Source organism: Oncorhynchus nerka, linkage group LG24 (assembly GCF_034236695.1).
Source record: "Oncorhynchus nerka isolate Pitt River linkage group LG24, Oner_Uvic_2.0, whole genome shotgun sequence".
Taxonomy (NCBI): domain Eukaryota; kingdom Metazoa; phylum Chordata; class Actinopteri; order Salmoniformes; family Salmonidae; genus Oncorhynchus; species Oncorhynchus nerka.
Window position 1 is genome coordinate 56,966,659 of NC_088419.1, and position 13,087 is coordinate 56,979,745.

The window sequence follows — 13,087 nt, forward strand, 5'->3', positions numbered from 1 at the left end:
ACACACACCCAGCATGTCACACGTCTCAGTCACTCACGTGTCGTCTGTTTCGATAGACTCCCCGCAGGCAGCCCCTCCCTGGATAGACTCCATGGCGGTGGAGTAGAGGGCCTTCTGGGCCACGGGCCTCTTCTCATCCTTCTCTCCTCCCTCCATCTGCTGCTCCCTCTCTGCCTGGTCGATGTTATGGACCCCCAGCAGCAAGCTGTAGTCCATGATCTTAAAGCTCTCCAGCACCTGGGAACATACAGAGACATGGGTCCTGGTTATGGGACTGAGCCATGCCTTTCAACCCAATGAACAGGTCCACAGGTCAATGGAGTCCTTCTTAATGATATTTTCTATTACAGTTCAGGGCATTAAAAAGTTAACCTGTACTGCAGTGCCATATAAAACATTTGCAACACAGTGGATGATGTAATCGCACAGTCAGGGGCATATTTCATAAATGTATTTAATTATGAACTTACTGCTTGGCGTCAAAGAGAGTTTGTCATATTACATTTGCCCTCAACTGTAGGTTTCAAACCAGGTCAATGTATAATTTAAACCCTTATAGCAATGGGTCTGAAAACCCGGCTGGTTTTCCTCACCAAACAGTCTCTCTGCAGGGTCTTGACCAGAGCGCTGTACATATCCTGGTCCAGCATCAGGCCATCCTGCAGGTCCTGCATGAAGTCCAGGTCTTTGAAGGTGGGCTTGGCTTTCTGTCTCTCCTTCTTGGAGGCACAGCGTTTATACGTGGAGCCCTTCAGGTCAAACTTGAGGTGCATGCGGACGGCGCGCGGTAGAACATTGTTCATGACCACCATGCGGATGTTCTTACCGCCAGATTGGATGCAGTACAGGCCGAAGAACTTGGGAAGCAGGGTGCGAGGGTTCTGGTTGAGGTTCTGGATAGCGAGAGAGACAGTGTGAGAAAAAGGCCGATGGCACCAAGGCCAAGACACAGGGTAGTATTGGAACAAACAGTCCATGATTTGGTACCACCTGATTCTTCAAGACCAAACTAACCTTCAAAATATTCAAAACACATGAATAGGCAAAGAAAAAAGGCAGAAAGCAGTAACCCAAAGCACGAGCCGTTTAAACACATCTAATTCACCCTTCAGTAAAAATATCTCCTTATCATCAATCTTCCCCTTTAAATTAGGTTAACCAAGCGACACGTTGCAAAAACATTGACCGTAACCACCTGAATCCCATTAAAGTAATGACAGAGGAGCCTGCTCCTTATCCACTCAAAAACAACTGCTGGCTGGCTGGCAGACAGGCACGACAGACAGGCAGACAGACAGAGAGCAAGTGGGGGAGAGAGAGATAGAGAGAGAGATAGAGAGGGAAAGAGGGGCGACAGAAAGGGGTCGGAGGGGGCCAGAGGGGCCGCAGGACTCCAACAGAAGCATGCTGAGGGTGCCTTCAGGCTTTTAGGCCACAGCCAGTGACCTTCAAAGGAGAGACCGACTGAGGCATGATAGAGAGTAGGAGGAAGGGAGGAAGAGAGGAATAGAGAGAAACAGAGAGAGAGAGGGAGGGAACCCATATCCTCCAGCCACAGACGACCCATCTGTCCATGAGTGGAGGGCACAGCGCTGACAAGTCAACAACAGACACGTGAGAGAGAGAGAGCGGGGGAGGAACAACAGGGATAGAGAAAGAGAGATGTGAGAGGATGAGAACAAGTGAAAGCGTAACAGAGAATAGAGCTTGGCATGGAAACATATTAAATGGGGGAGAAAACATGCAAGGAAATTAATAATAGCATGAGTGTGCAAAACAAGTGTGAGGGGTAAAAGTGAGAGGGTGGCACGGACGTCTGTTACATCACCATGCTTTGCATTTTGCCCCCAGCCCAACCCAGTCCTGTCAGGTGCTGCAGACGTGTAGAGTTGCTCTACTGCCTGTGTATGTGTGTGTGTCTCCCCACTGTGTCTCAGTCAGTCAGTCTCAGTCTGTTATGGCTTCAGGCTATAGACAAGCTGCATGGCTCAGAATCTCTCTGGGCTCCTTAACTCGTATACCTAAAACACCCATAAGAATCGTGCAACTGCAATGGTCTGGATCCCAAATTGTGGAAAAGGTCTGTGTAAATGTGTGAGTCTTCCTGTTCTCATGTAATAATGCTCTGTTGGTAAATGAATGTCCACAAGCTTAGCACCACCAGGAACCTAAAATAGAAAGATGGACATACATGGAGCTGTTGCTATTTAAACAGAGTTCTACTGAAGTGTGACCAGCATCGCTAACAAAGGCTCAACAACATCCTGCTTCTGTTACACAGTGAAAAGGGCCTTACAAGGCTTGATGACCTCCATTTATCTGCAGTCTAGACCAGGAATAGGCAACTGGCCACCCAGGCCCTCTGATCAATTTAGTCAGGGTCTCAACTTACTGCTGCGAGGTAGAATAGTAGAATACACACGGTGCAATTTTGAAATTTGGTTGTGCATCAACAGTTTCTCTCTTATGTCGGTCTCTGATTATTACTCAATTAGCCCATGTCAGATAATTATTTTTTAGATTGTTAAATTAGTCTAGCGGCCAGCTATCTAAACTTGTAGTGATCAAGGTCAAATTACTGAAAAGATTTCTCTCCATCCTATGGCAAAATGTGTAGATTTGCAGGAAACTAGCTTTTAAAACAGCAACATTTTCTCTACAGCACATGGCAAAATGTGTAGAATTGCATGAAATTAACTCTAAAACACATGGAGTTCAGATGTTGTGGCCCTCCACCCCCGTCAAAGTCGCCAATCCCTGGTCGAGACAATGAATGTACCAAGGTGTAAAGCAGGTAGGCAGAGTTTGGGATTGGAGCAATGAAGTGTGTAAGGATTGTATCAGTAAAAACATGGGCTTCATCTTCCTTTGTGTCAGAAGGAATTTCAGATTCTTCAGGAAAGATTGCGTCTCTGCTTGTAGAGTGAGTGTAGTATGTTAGTGAGTGGGATTACAATGAAGAGTGTAGTATGTGAAAGAATTATGCAGGGTGTGTGCGCACGTGCATGCACGGGTATCTGTACGTGCATGCTTGTGTGTGTGTGTTTCTGTATATGCGTGAACACGTGCGTTTGTGTATGTGTAAGTGCGTGCATGTGTGCATATTGTGAGTGTGTATTGCGAGTGTGTATTGTGAGTGTGTATTGTGAGTGCGTATTGTGTGTGCGTATTGTGAGTGCGTATTGTGTGTGTGTGGGGTCACATCTCACCATGTAGTATCCAGGCAGCAGCTTCTGCAGAAACTCTGCCTCCTTGTGCATGACGGTCTTGATGATGAACTCATCGTCCTTGGTCAGGTAGAACACAGAGCCACTTGCCCCGGGGTTGGACAACTCAATCAGGGGCTCGTTACACAGGGAGTACTAGAGACACAGAGATAAAAGAACATATACACACAGCCACAGACACAGAGGGACACTGGTCAGGTTGGGTAAAAGCACTGAAAAACTGAAATAAAATAACATTTCTGTTTGAAAACAAATATCACTTTTGGGGTTAGATACTAATCCTCCTTGGAAAAGCAGTGAATCAAGACAATAGTTTCTCCATAATCCATTACCTACGCCTTGTTGCGCTCCATTATTTTCTTTAGAGACAGCAAAACGATATCTGAAAACCCTGTCTATGTGGTAGTGGAAATGAGATGCTCTAATAAAGTGAGATGAAACGAGGACAAGCTAGAAACAACACCCTGTTGAAACACGCACAGCAGGAGACTGATGCATAAACATCCCAATCAGACAGTATTGGGAATGAGGGATGGAAGGACGGGATGGATGAGAGAGAACGGTTGAGAGAGTGAGACCCAAATGGGAGAGAGAGATGAGAAAGGGGAAAAGAGAGGAAGAGAGAGAGAGGAGTGAGGGAGACAGAGGTAGATAGAGGACGCGAGAGTAAGAGAGAAGGGACCCTGAGTGCAGAGAGCACGAGCACTGGCCCCAGGCACTGTGATGAATCACTGAGGCAGGAACACCTCGCACACACACTACATTTTATTTAACTGGACAAGCTAGTTAAGAACAAATTCTTATTTACAATGACGGCTTACACTTGCCAAACCCAGATGACGCTGGGCCAATTGTGCGCCGCCCTATGGGACTCCCAATCACGGCCGGTTGTGATTAGAGGTCGACCCGATTAATCGGAATGGCCGAATAATTAGGGCTGATTTCAAGTTCTCATAACAATCGGTAATCTGCATTTTTGTACGCCGATTACATTGCACTCCACGAGGAGACTGAGTAGCAGGCTGACTACCTGTTATGCGAGTGCAGCAAGGAGCCAAGGTAAGGTGCTAGCTAGCATTAAACTTATCTTATAAAAAAACTATCAATCTTCACATAATCACTAGTTAACTACACATGGTTGATGATATTACTAGTTTATCTAGCTTGTCCTGCGTTGCATATAATCAATGCAGTGCCTGTTAATTTATCATTGAATCACAGCCTACTTCGCCAAACGGGGGATTTAACAAGTGCATTCGTGAAAAAAGCACTGTCGTTGCACCAATGTGTACCTAACCATAAACATCAATGCCTTTCTTAAAATCAATACAGAAATATTTTTAAACCTGCATATTTAGTTAATATTGCCTGCTAACATGAATTTCTAGGGTAATTGTGTCACTTCTCTTGTGTTCTGTTCAAGCAGAGTCAGGTTATATGCAGCAGTTTGGGCCGCCTGGCTCGTTGCGAACTGTGTGAAGACCATTTCTTCCTAACAAAGACCGTTTTCCAGAACTGTACATAATTATGACATAACATTGACGGTTGTGCAATGTAACAACAATAATTAAACTTAGGGATGTCACCCGTTCGATAAAATACGGAACGGTTCTGTATTTCACTGAAAGAATAAGCGTTTTGTTTTCGAAATGATAGTTTCCGGATTTGATCATATTAATGACCTATGGCTCGTATTTCTGTGTGTTATTATATTATAATTGTCACGTCCTGACCTTAGTTGGGGCGGCAGGGTAGCCTAGTGGTTAGAGCGTTGGACTAGTAACCGGAAGGTTGCAAGTTCAAACCCCCGAGCTGACATGGTACAAATCTGTCGTTCTGCCCCTGAACAGGCAGTTCCTAGACTGTCATTGAAAATAAGAATTTGTTCTTAAGTTCCTTTTTTATGTTTCTGTTTTAGTTTGGTCAGGGCGTGCGTTGGGGTGGGCAGTCTATGTTGTTTTTCTATGTTTTCCATTTCTGTGTTTGGCCTGGTATGGTTCTTAATCAGAGGCAGCCAGCTCTTCTCCTTCACCAGACAAAAACCTTTACAAGAATTAAGTCTATGATTTGATAGAGCCGTCTGACTGAGCGGTGGTAGGCAGCAGCAGGCTCGTAAGCGTTCATTCAAACAGCACTTTCCTGCATTTGCCAGCAGCTCTTCGCTGTGCTTCAAGCATTGAGCTGTTTATGACTTCAAGCCTATCAACTCCCAAGATTAGGCTGGCAATACTAAAGTGCCTATTAGAACATCCAATAGTCAAAGGTATATGAAATAGAAATAGTATAGAGAGAAATAGTCCTATAATAACTACAACCTAAAACTTCTTACCTGGGAATATTGAAGACTCGTTTTAAAAGGAACCACCAGCTTTCATATGTTCTCATGTTCTGAGCAAGGAACTTAAACGTTAGCTTTTTTACATGGCACATATTGCACTTTTACTTTCTTCCCCAACACTTTGTTTTTGCATTATTTAAACATGTTTCATTATTTATTTGAGACTAAATTGATTTTATTGATGTATTATATTAAGTTAAAAATAAGTGTTCATTCAGTATTGTTGTAATTGTCATTACACTATATATATATATACACCAAAAAATTGTCAGATTAATCGGGATGAGCTTTTTTTGGTCCTCCAATAAATCGGTATCTGCGTGGAAAAATCATAATCATTCAACCTCTAGTTGTGATACAGCCTGGATACAAACCAGGGTGGCTGTAGTGACGCCTCAAGCGTTGAGATGCAGTGCCTTAGACTGCTGCACCACTCAGGAGCCCTGAATGCAGACCCTCAGAGAGACAGATGCACCTAATGCACAAAGGATCTTAAAATAGCCCAGGTCCATATGTTTATACATGAGACGGTCTGTTCCTTCAGGGGCTTCTGTAACGAGCTGCTCAGGTTGGGCTGACATCTCATCTCTGCTGTGTTCCGCTGTGTGTGTCTAGACCAGAACCCCAGTGTGCTTAACACATATCCAACCCTAAGTTAATGACAGACAGAGAGACGCTTCACGATTCACTGCCCCAACGAATTGTGAACGCAGCCCCCCGGAGCGGTTAGCCCTTGTGGCTTGGACCATGGATTGTCCTGGGCTTGTTGCTGCCCTGCAACAACACCAGGTCTATTTTGCTCCAGAGAAGTAGCTCATTGTTCTCGTTGGCACCATCTTCCCTGCGACCTGCCCTGTCTGCAACTGTGAGGGTAACAGAGTAGCCTACGTTGCTACCATGACAAAGACCAAAGCTGGTGAGAGTACTGATCGATCACAGGTGAAGGATCTTTTAAACAAACAAAAATAGTTCTACAAGCAGTTGTTACAACAACAAGAAAATAGCTTCAAGTGTTGTGTCCAAATATCAGTGGAGTCAACTACTAAAATAATGGATGACCTGACCAGGACCTGAAGAACAGTTTGCAGTTCTCCCAGGGTCAGCTCAATGAGTCTAAACAGGAGAACACCAAGATGACAGCAATCCATAAGTCATTGAGAGAGGACATCAGTTCTGTATGTGAATCCATGATAACAATGGAGAAATGAGCTTATCTCAAGGGAAAATAAAGATGGAACAACATTGTTGTGGACGGAATTGCAGAATCTCCACGAGACCTGGACGGAGTTTGAAGACAAAGTGAGGGAAATTTTCAATGAGAAACTGAAGATGGACAACAGGAAGATTGAGATAGAGCGTGCCCACAGGACTGGAAAACCCACCACCGGCCCAGATGACAGGCCCAGGCCGATAGTGGTCAAGTTCCTGAGGTTCAAGGACAAGCTAGCTGTTCTGGAAAGAGACAAACACTTCAAAGGGACGTACATCTTCTAGTAATTTCTGAGACTCACTTAGATAATTCCTTTGATTATACAGCAGTAGCAATATAAGGAGATAACATTTACAAAAGAGACAGGAATGCTTATAGATTGCTATATATATATATACACACACAATGCTCAAAAAAATAAAGGGAACACTAAAATAACACATCCTAGATCTGAATGAATGAAATATTCTTATTAAATACAATTTTCTTTACATAGTTGAATGTGCTGAAAATCACAAAATCACACAAAAATTATCAATGGAAATCAAATTTATCAAACCATGGAGGTCTGGATTTGGAGTCACACTCAAAATTAAAGTGGAAAACCACACTACAGGCTGATCCAACTGATGTAATGTCCTTAAAACAAGTCAAAATGAGGCTCAGTAGTGTGTGTGGCCTCCACGTGCCTGTATGACCTCCCTACAACGCCTGGGCATGCTCCTGATGAGGTGGCGGATGGTCTCCTGAGGGATCTCCTCCCAGACCTGGACTAAAGCATCCGCCAACTCCTGGACAGTCTGTGGTGCAATGTGGTGTTGGTGGATGGAGCGAGATATGATGTCCCAGATGTGCTCAATTGGATTCAGGTCTGGGGAACGGGCGGGCCAGTCCATAGCATCAATGCCTTCCTCTTGCAGGAACTGCTGACACACTTCAGCCACATGAGGTCTAGCATTGTCTTGCATTAGGAGGAACCCAGGAGGAACCCAGGGCCAACCGCACCAGCATATGGTCTCACAAGGGGTCTGAGGATCTCATCTCTGTACCTAATGGCAGTCAGGCTACCTCTGGCGAGCACATGGAGGGCTGTGCGGCCCCCCAAAGAAATGCCACCCCACACCATGACTGACCCACCGCCAAACCGGTCATGCTGGAGGATGTTGCAGGCAGCAGAACGTTCTCCACTGCGTCTCCAGACTCTGTCACGTCTGTCACGTGCTCAGTGTGAACCTGCTTTCATCTGTGAAGAGCACAGGGCGCCAGTGGCGAATTTGCCAATCTTGGTGTTCTCTGGCAAATGCCAAACGTCCTGCACGGTGTTGGGCTGTAAGCACAACCCCCACCTGTGGACGTCGGGCCCTCATACCACCCTCATGGAGTCTGTTTCTGATCGTTTGAGCAGACACATGCACATTTGTTATGGGAAGTTCGACTCAGATCTGACTCAGATCTTTTTGACTCATTCAGTGAAAAAAACAAATATTTCAGAGGAGCGCGTATTAATCCTGCTGTAAAATCAATTGCGGCCAGCAGGTCAAGCGAACGACTAATATAATCACTTGTAAAAACGAATTGTGGCTCACGAGTCAGTAAAAATAGTTGTTCTAAAATAATAACTTGTTCATGAACTGCAGATCACAAATTATTTTCAAGTGCTAACAGTCAGTATCTAGATATGCTTGATAGTGTATGTGATGTAAACAGGTCTACTTTCTTGGGGACCTAAATATTGACTGGTTTTCATCAAGCTGTCCGCTCAAGAAGAAGTTTCTCACTGTAAACCAGTGCCTATAATCTGGTTCAGGTTATTAATCAACCTAGCAGGGCGTTTACAAACACTACAGGAACTAGATCACATTTTTACTAATACTGTAGAACTTTGTTCTAAAGCTGTATCCATACCCATTGGATGCAGTGATCACAATATAGTGGCTAATTCCAGGAAAGCCAAAGTTCCAAAAGCCGGGCCTAAAATAGTTTATAAGAGATCATACAAAAGATTTAGCTGTTACTCTTATGTGGATGATGTAACAAATATGTCACTAAACTCAACAAAAAGAAGACGAAACTGTATTATGAAGCCAAGATCAATGATAAATGAGTACTTTAATGTACTTTAAATTAAAAGACAAATCAGATGGCTTATTCATCACAAAACCATTTGATATTGGCAATTATTTTTATGATTACTTCATTGGCAAAATGGGCAAACTTAGGCAGGAAATGCCAACAACGAACAGTGAGCCATCTTATTCATGCCTAAAAAAACAAATCATGAAAGAAAAGCATTGAAAGTTTGAATTTTGTAAAGTTAGTGTTGGAGAGGTGGAAAAATTGTTATTGATCAATAATGACAAACCTCCTGGCATTGACAACTTAGGTGGAAACCTATTGAGGATAGTAGCTGGCTGTATAACCACTCCTATCTGTCATATCTTTAATCTGAGCCTTGAGAAAATTGTTTGCCCTCAGGCCTGGAGGGAAGCCAAAGTCATTCCGCTAACCAAGAATGGTAAAGCGGCCTTTACTGGTTCTAACAGCCGACCGATCAGCTTGCTGCCAGCTTTTAGCAAACTGTTAGAAAATGTCTCTGTAAACAAATTAAAAGACTTTCGGTATGCCTTTAGAGAAGGGCAATCAACATGTACTCTACTCACACAAATGACCAGGGTCGCAACTTTCACTGGGGACATGACCCTCCCACGTGATTTGGGTGTGCTTTAGGACCATGCGGACACCTCAGAGCGGTAGGGTAGGCTGTTTTCCGGTTTCAGCCGGCTGGATTTAGGACCGCACAGACACCACAGAGCATGCACGGACAGGCTGTGTGAAGGCAAAACTTCTGATAGGCTGGTGTATAGAACCAGCACGAGAGATATGAACCAAATCAAATTTGGTCAAATAACCAACAATGCTGTTTAAAAAAATACGGATAAGAATAAGAAATAAAAAAGTAACAAGTAATTAAAGAGCAGCAGTAAAATAACAATTGTGAGACTGTATACAGGGGGGTAGCGGTACAGAATCAATGTGCGGGGGCACTGGTTAGTTTAGGTAATATGTACATGTAGGTAGAGTTATTAAAGTGACTATGCATAGACTAAAGAGAGTAGCAGCTGTGTAAAAGAGTGGGGGGCAATGCAAATAGTCTGGGTAGCCATTTGATTAGATGTTCAGGACTTTTATGGCTTGGGGGTAGAAGCTGTTTAGAAGCCTCTTGGAACTAGACTTGGAGCTCCAGTACCAACAGTATATGACTAGGGTGGCTGGAGTCTTTGACAATTTTAAGGGCCTTCCTCTGACATCGCCTGGTATAAAGGTCCTGGACGGCAGGAAGCTTGGCCCCAGTGATGTACTGGGCCGTTCGCACTACCCTCTGTAGTGCCTTGCGGTCGGAGGCCGAGCAGTTGCCACACCCGGCAGTGATGCAACCAGAAATCAAATAAAATTGTATTGGTCACATACACATGGTTAGCAGATGTTAATGCGAGTGTAGTGAAATGCTTGTGCTTCTAGTTCCGATCGTGCAGTAATATCTAACAATTGCACAACAACTACCTTATACATATAAAAGTGTAAAGGAATGAATAAGAATATGTACATATAAATATATGGAGCGATGAGCGATGGCTGAACGGCATAGGCAAGATGCAGTAGATGGTATAGAATACAGTATATTATATAAAGTGGCATTGTTTAAAGTGACTAGTGAAACATTTATTACATCCAATTTTTAATTATTAAAGTGGCTAGAGATTTGAGTCAATATGTTGGCAGCAGTCACTCAATGTAAGTGATGGCTGTTTAACAGTCTGATGACCTTGAAATATAAGCTGTTTAACACTCTCTCGCTCCCAGCTTTGATGCACCTGCACTGACCTTCTGGATGATAGCAGGGTGAACAGGCAGTGGCTTGGGTGGTTGTTGTCCCTGATGATTTTTTTGGTGTGACATCGGGTGGTGTCCTAGAGGGCAGGTAGTTTGCCCCTGGTGATGCGTTGTGCAGACCTCACTACCCTCTGGAGAGCCTTACGGTTGTGGGTCGAGCAGTTGCCGTACTAGGCGGAGATACAGCCCGACAGGATGCTCTCGATTGTTCTGTAAAAGTTTGTGAGTGTTTTTGGTGACAAGCCAAATTTCTTCAACCTCCCGAGGGTGGGTGGACCATTTCAGTTTGTCTGTGATGTGTATGCCGAGGAACTTAAAACTTTGGAGTCGTGGTCAGATTTGCCAGATTTGCTCTCGATGGTGCAGCTGTAGAACCTTTTGAGGATCTGAGGACCCATACCAAATATTTTCAGTCTCCTCGGGGGAAATAGGTTTTGTCGTAGGCTCTTCATGACTGTCTTGGTGTGCTTGCACCATGTTAGTTTGTTGGTGATGTGGACACCAAGGAACTTGAAGCTCTCAACCTGCTCCGCTGCAGCCCAGTCGATGAGAATGGGGGTGTGCTCGGTCCTCTTTTTCCTGTAGTCCACAATCATCTCCTTTTTCTATGAACAGAGGCAGCTGCTGTCTGTGTTATGCTTTTTCTCAGAGTTGTAAAAACAAGCAGAGCAGAAACTGGATACTCTTTAGTTGACTGTTCTAGTTGGGATGGTAACTGCTGTTTGGCAGAAAAATATAGCTATTATTTTTTGCCTCAATCACAGTAGACTTGAATCAAACGATTGAAACCAGGGGCTAAACAATTGCAAACCAATATATTTTTTCAGCGCAATGTGAGTTTTTATTAGTCAGTATAGCAATGTAACATTATTGATCTATCAGTTTCCCTAGCGAATTCCCTACTTTTCACACTGACATGGTATAAACAGCTCTACAGGCATCCCTGTCATGGTTCACAGTCAGTACACAACACTATGCTCATCATGTCTTAGTGGGATCAGATGGTGACAGGTGTCCCAGCAAGGTCAGACAGACAGGGAAGACCAGTCTACAGAGCTCACGTGAATTTTGCAGTATATTATAACAATCAGTGAATGGATACAAAGTTCCATCTTGAGTTGATGGGTAGGTTACATTCTGGGATCAGGGAATAATGGTCATCTCAATTGATGAACCATTGATTCTGTTTATGGATGGAATCAATGTATAAATGTACACCAAAGTAATTCTTTGTCGTGCCTCATCTGAGCAGTGTCAGATGGTGACAAGGGTCTCATCAGGGTCAGGCAGCCAGGGAAGACCAGTCTGTGATGGAGCGGAGGGGAATTTTTGCAGATACAACACTTTATTTTCTCTTTGCAGCAAACATTGGAAATACAAGAAGCTTCAAAGATTGAAAGTATTTTAAGGCATTATGGGAAACCTCTAAAGTTAATTTCCAAACGGTTGGGTTGATAGAGGCTTTTCCCGATGACACAAAACATGTCAAACAAAAATGTGAGGAAGACCTGGGATACGCTGTTGATGATGAATGAATACAGATATGTTAGAATGCCCAGTCATGTTCATGTAATGACTGCAGTTTAAGACCATCCATAGAACATCCTATATGCCAGTGAAACTGAATATCATGCACACAGAAATGTAATTCCTCTGCTGGAAGTATAAAACACAAAAGGGAACATATTTGCATTTGTTATGGTCTTGTGAAGGCTGGCTGAATTATGACAAAGAGTATGTTATTTTATCTCAACATGTCTACAGATTCTCCCTTATCCCCATTTTTGTTTGCTTGGAAATGTTGATACTGGAGACTTATCAGAAGAAACTGTGAAACCTAGCATTTATAGCGCCTAGGAAATGCATTGCCATTTCACAGGTGGGTTATCCTCCCACAACAGATGGAAGTAATGTCAAGTTATGAATCACTAGATTTTATTTATTACAAGAATAAGGAAATACTGGGCAATTTTCACAAGGTCTGGATGCCTTATATGGAATACAGCACGACAAAATGAGTCTGTATTGAAAACATGCCCACGTCAGGGGAGATACCTATTTAAGCAATCACTAGTTGCTGGGCTGCGCAGTCCTGGCCCTAGGGTTCTGCCATACTGTTGGCTGACACTCTGGCCTTGGCCTAACACAACTAATACCAATAATGAATGTTTCACTAAGATCCTAAAGCTGAGTGGGGTGTGTTTGGTTGGGTGCTGCAGGGCCTTAGACCCCTAGGGGCAGGACGGGGTGACCCAGCTATATTGTGTGCAATTAGAAAGAGATCTACAGAACTATTAGGCCTATGATATGAATTATATGGAGGGTGTACTGTTGCTGTGTGTTAATGTGTAGGTGTGTGTGTTTTTTAAATAAAATGTTTGTTTTCCAAACCTTTCCTTGAGACATACAAAAAAAGATGGG

General features: G+C 43.6%; 1 protein-coding gene across 1 annotated transcript in view; it reads right to left on the bottom strand.

Annotated features, from left to right (window-relative positions):
• pip5k1ca (phosphatidylinositol-4-phosphate 5-kinase, type I, gamma a) overlaps nt 1–13,087 on the bottom strand; it is a 76,899-nt gene that overhangs the window by 20,554 nt on the left and 43,258 nt on the right. The window contains 3 exon segments of the mRNA XM_029632391.2: nt 38–237; nt 594–893; nt 3,210–3,362. Coding sequence (XP_029488251.2) covers nt 38–237; nt 594–893; nt 3,210–3,362 — 653 coding nt within the window.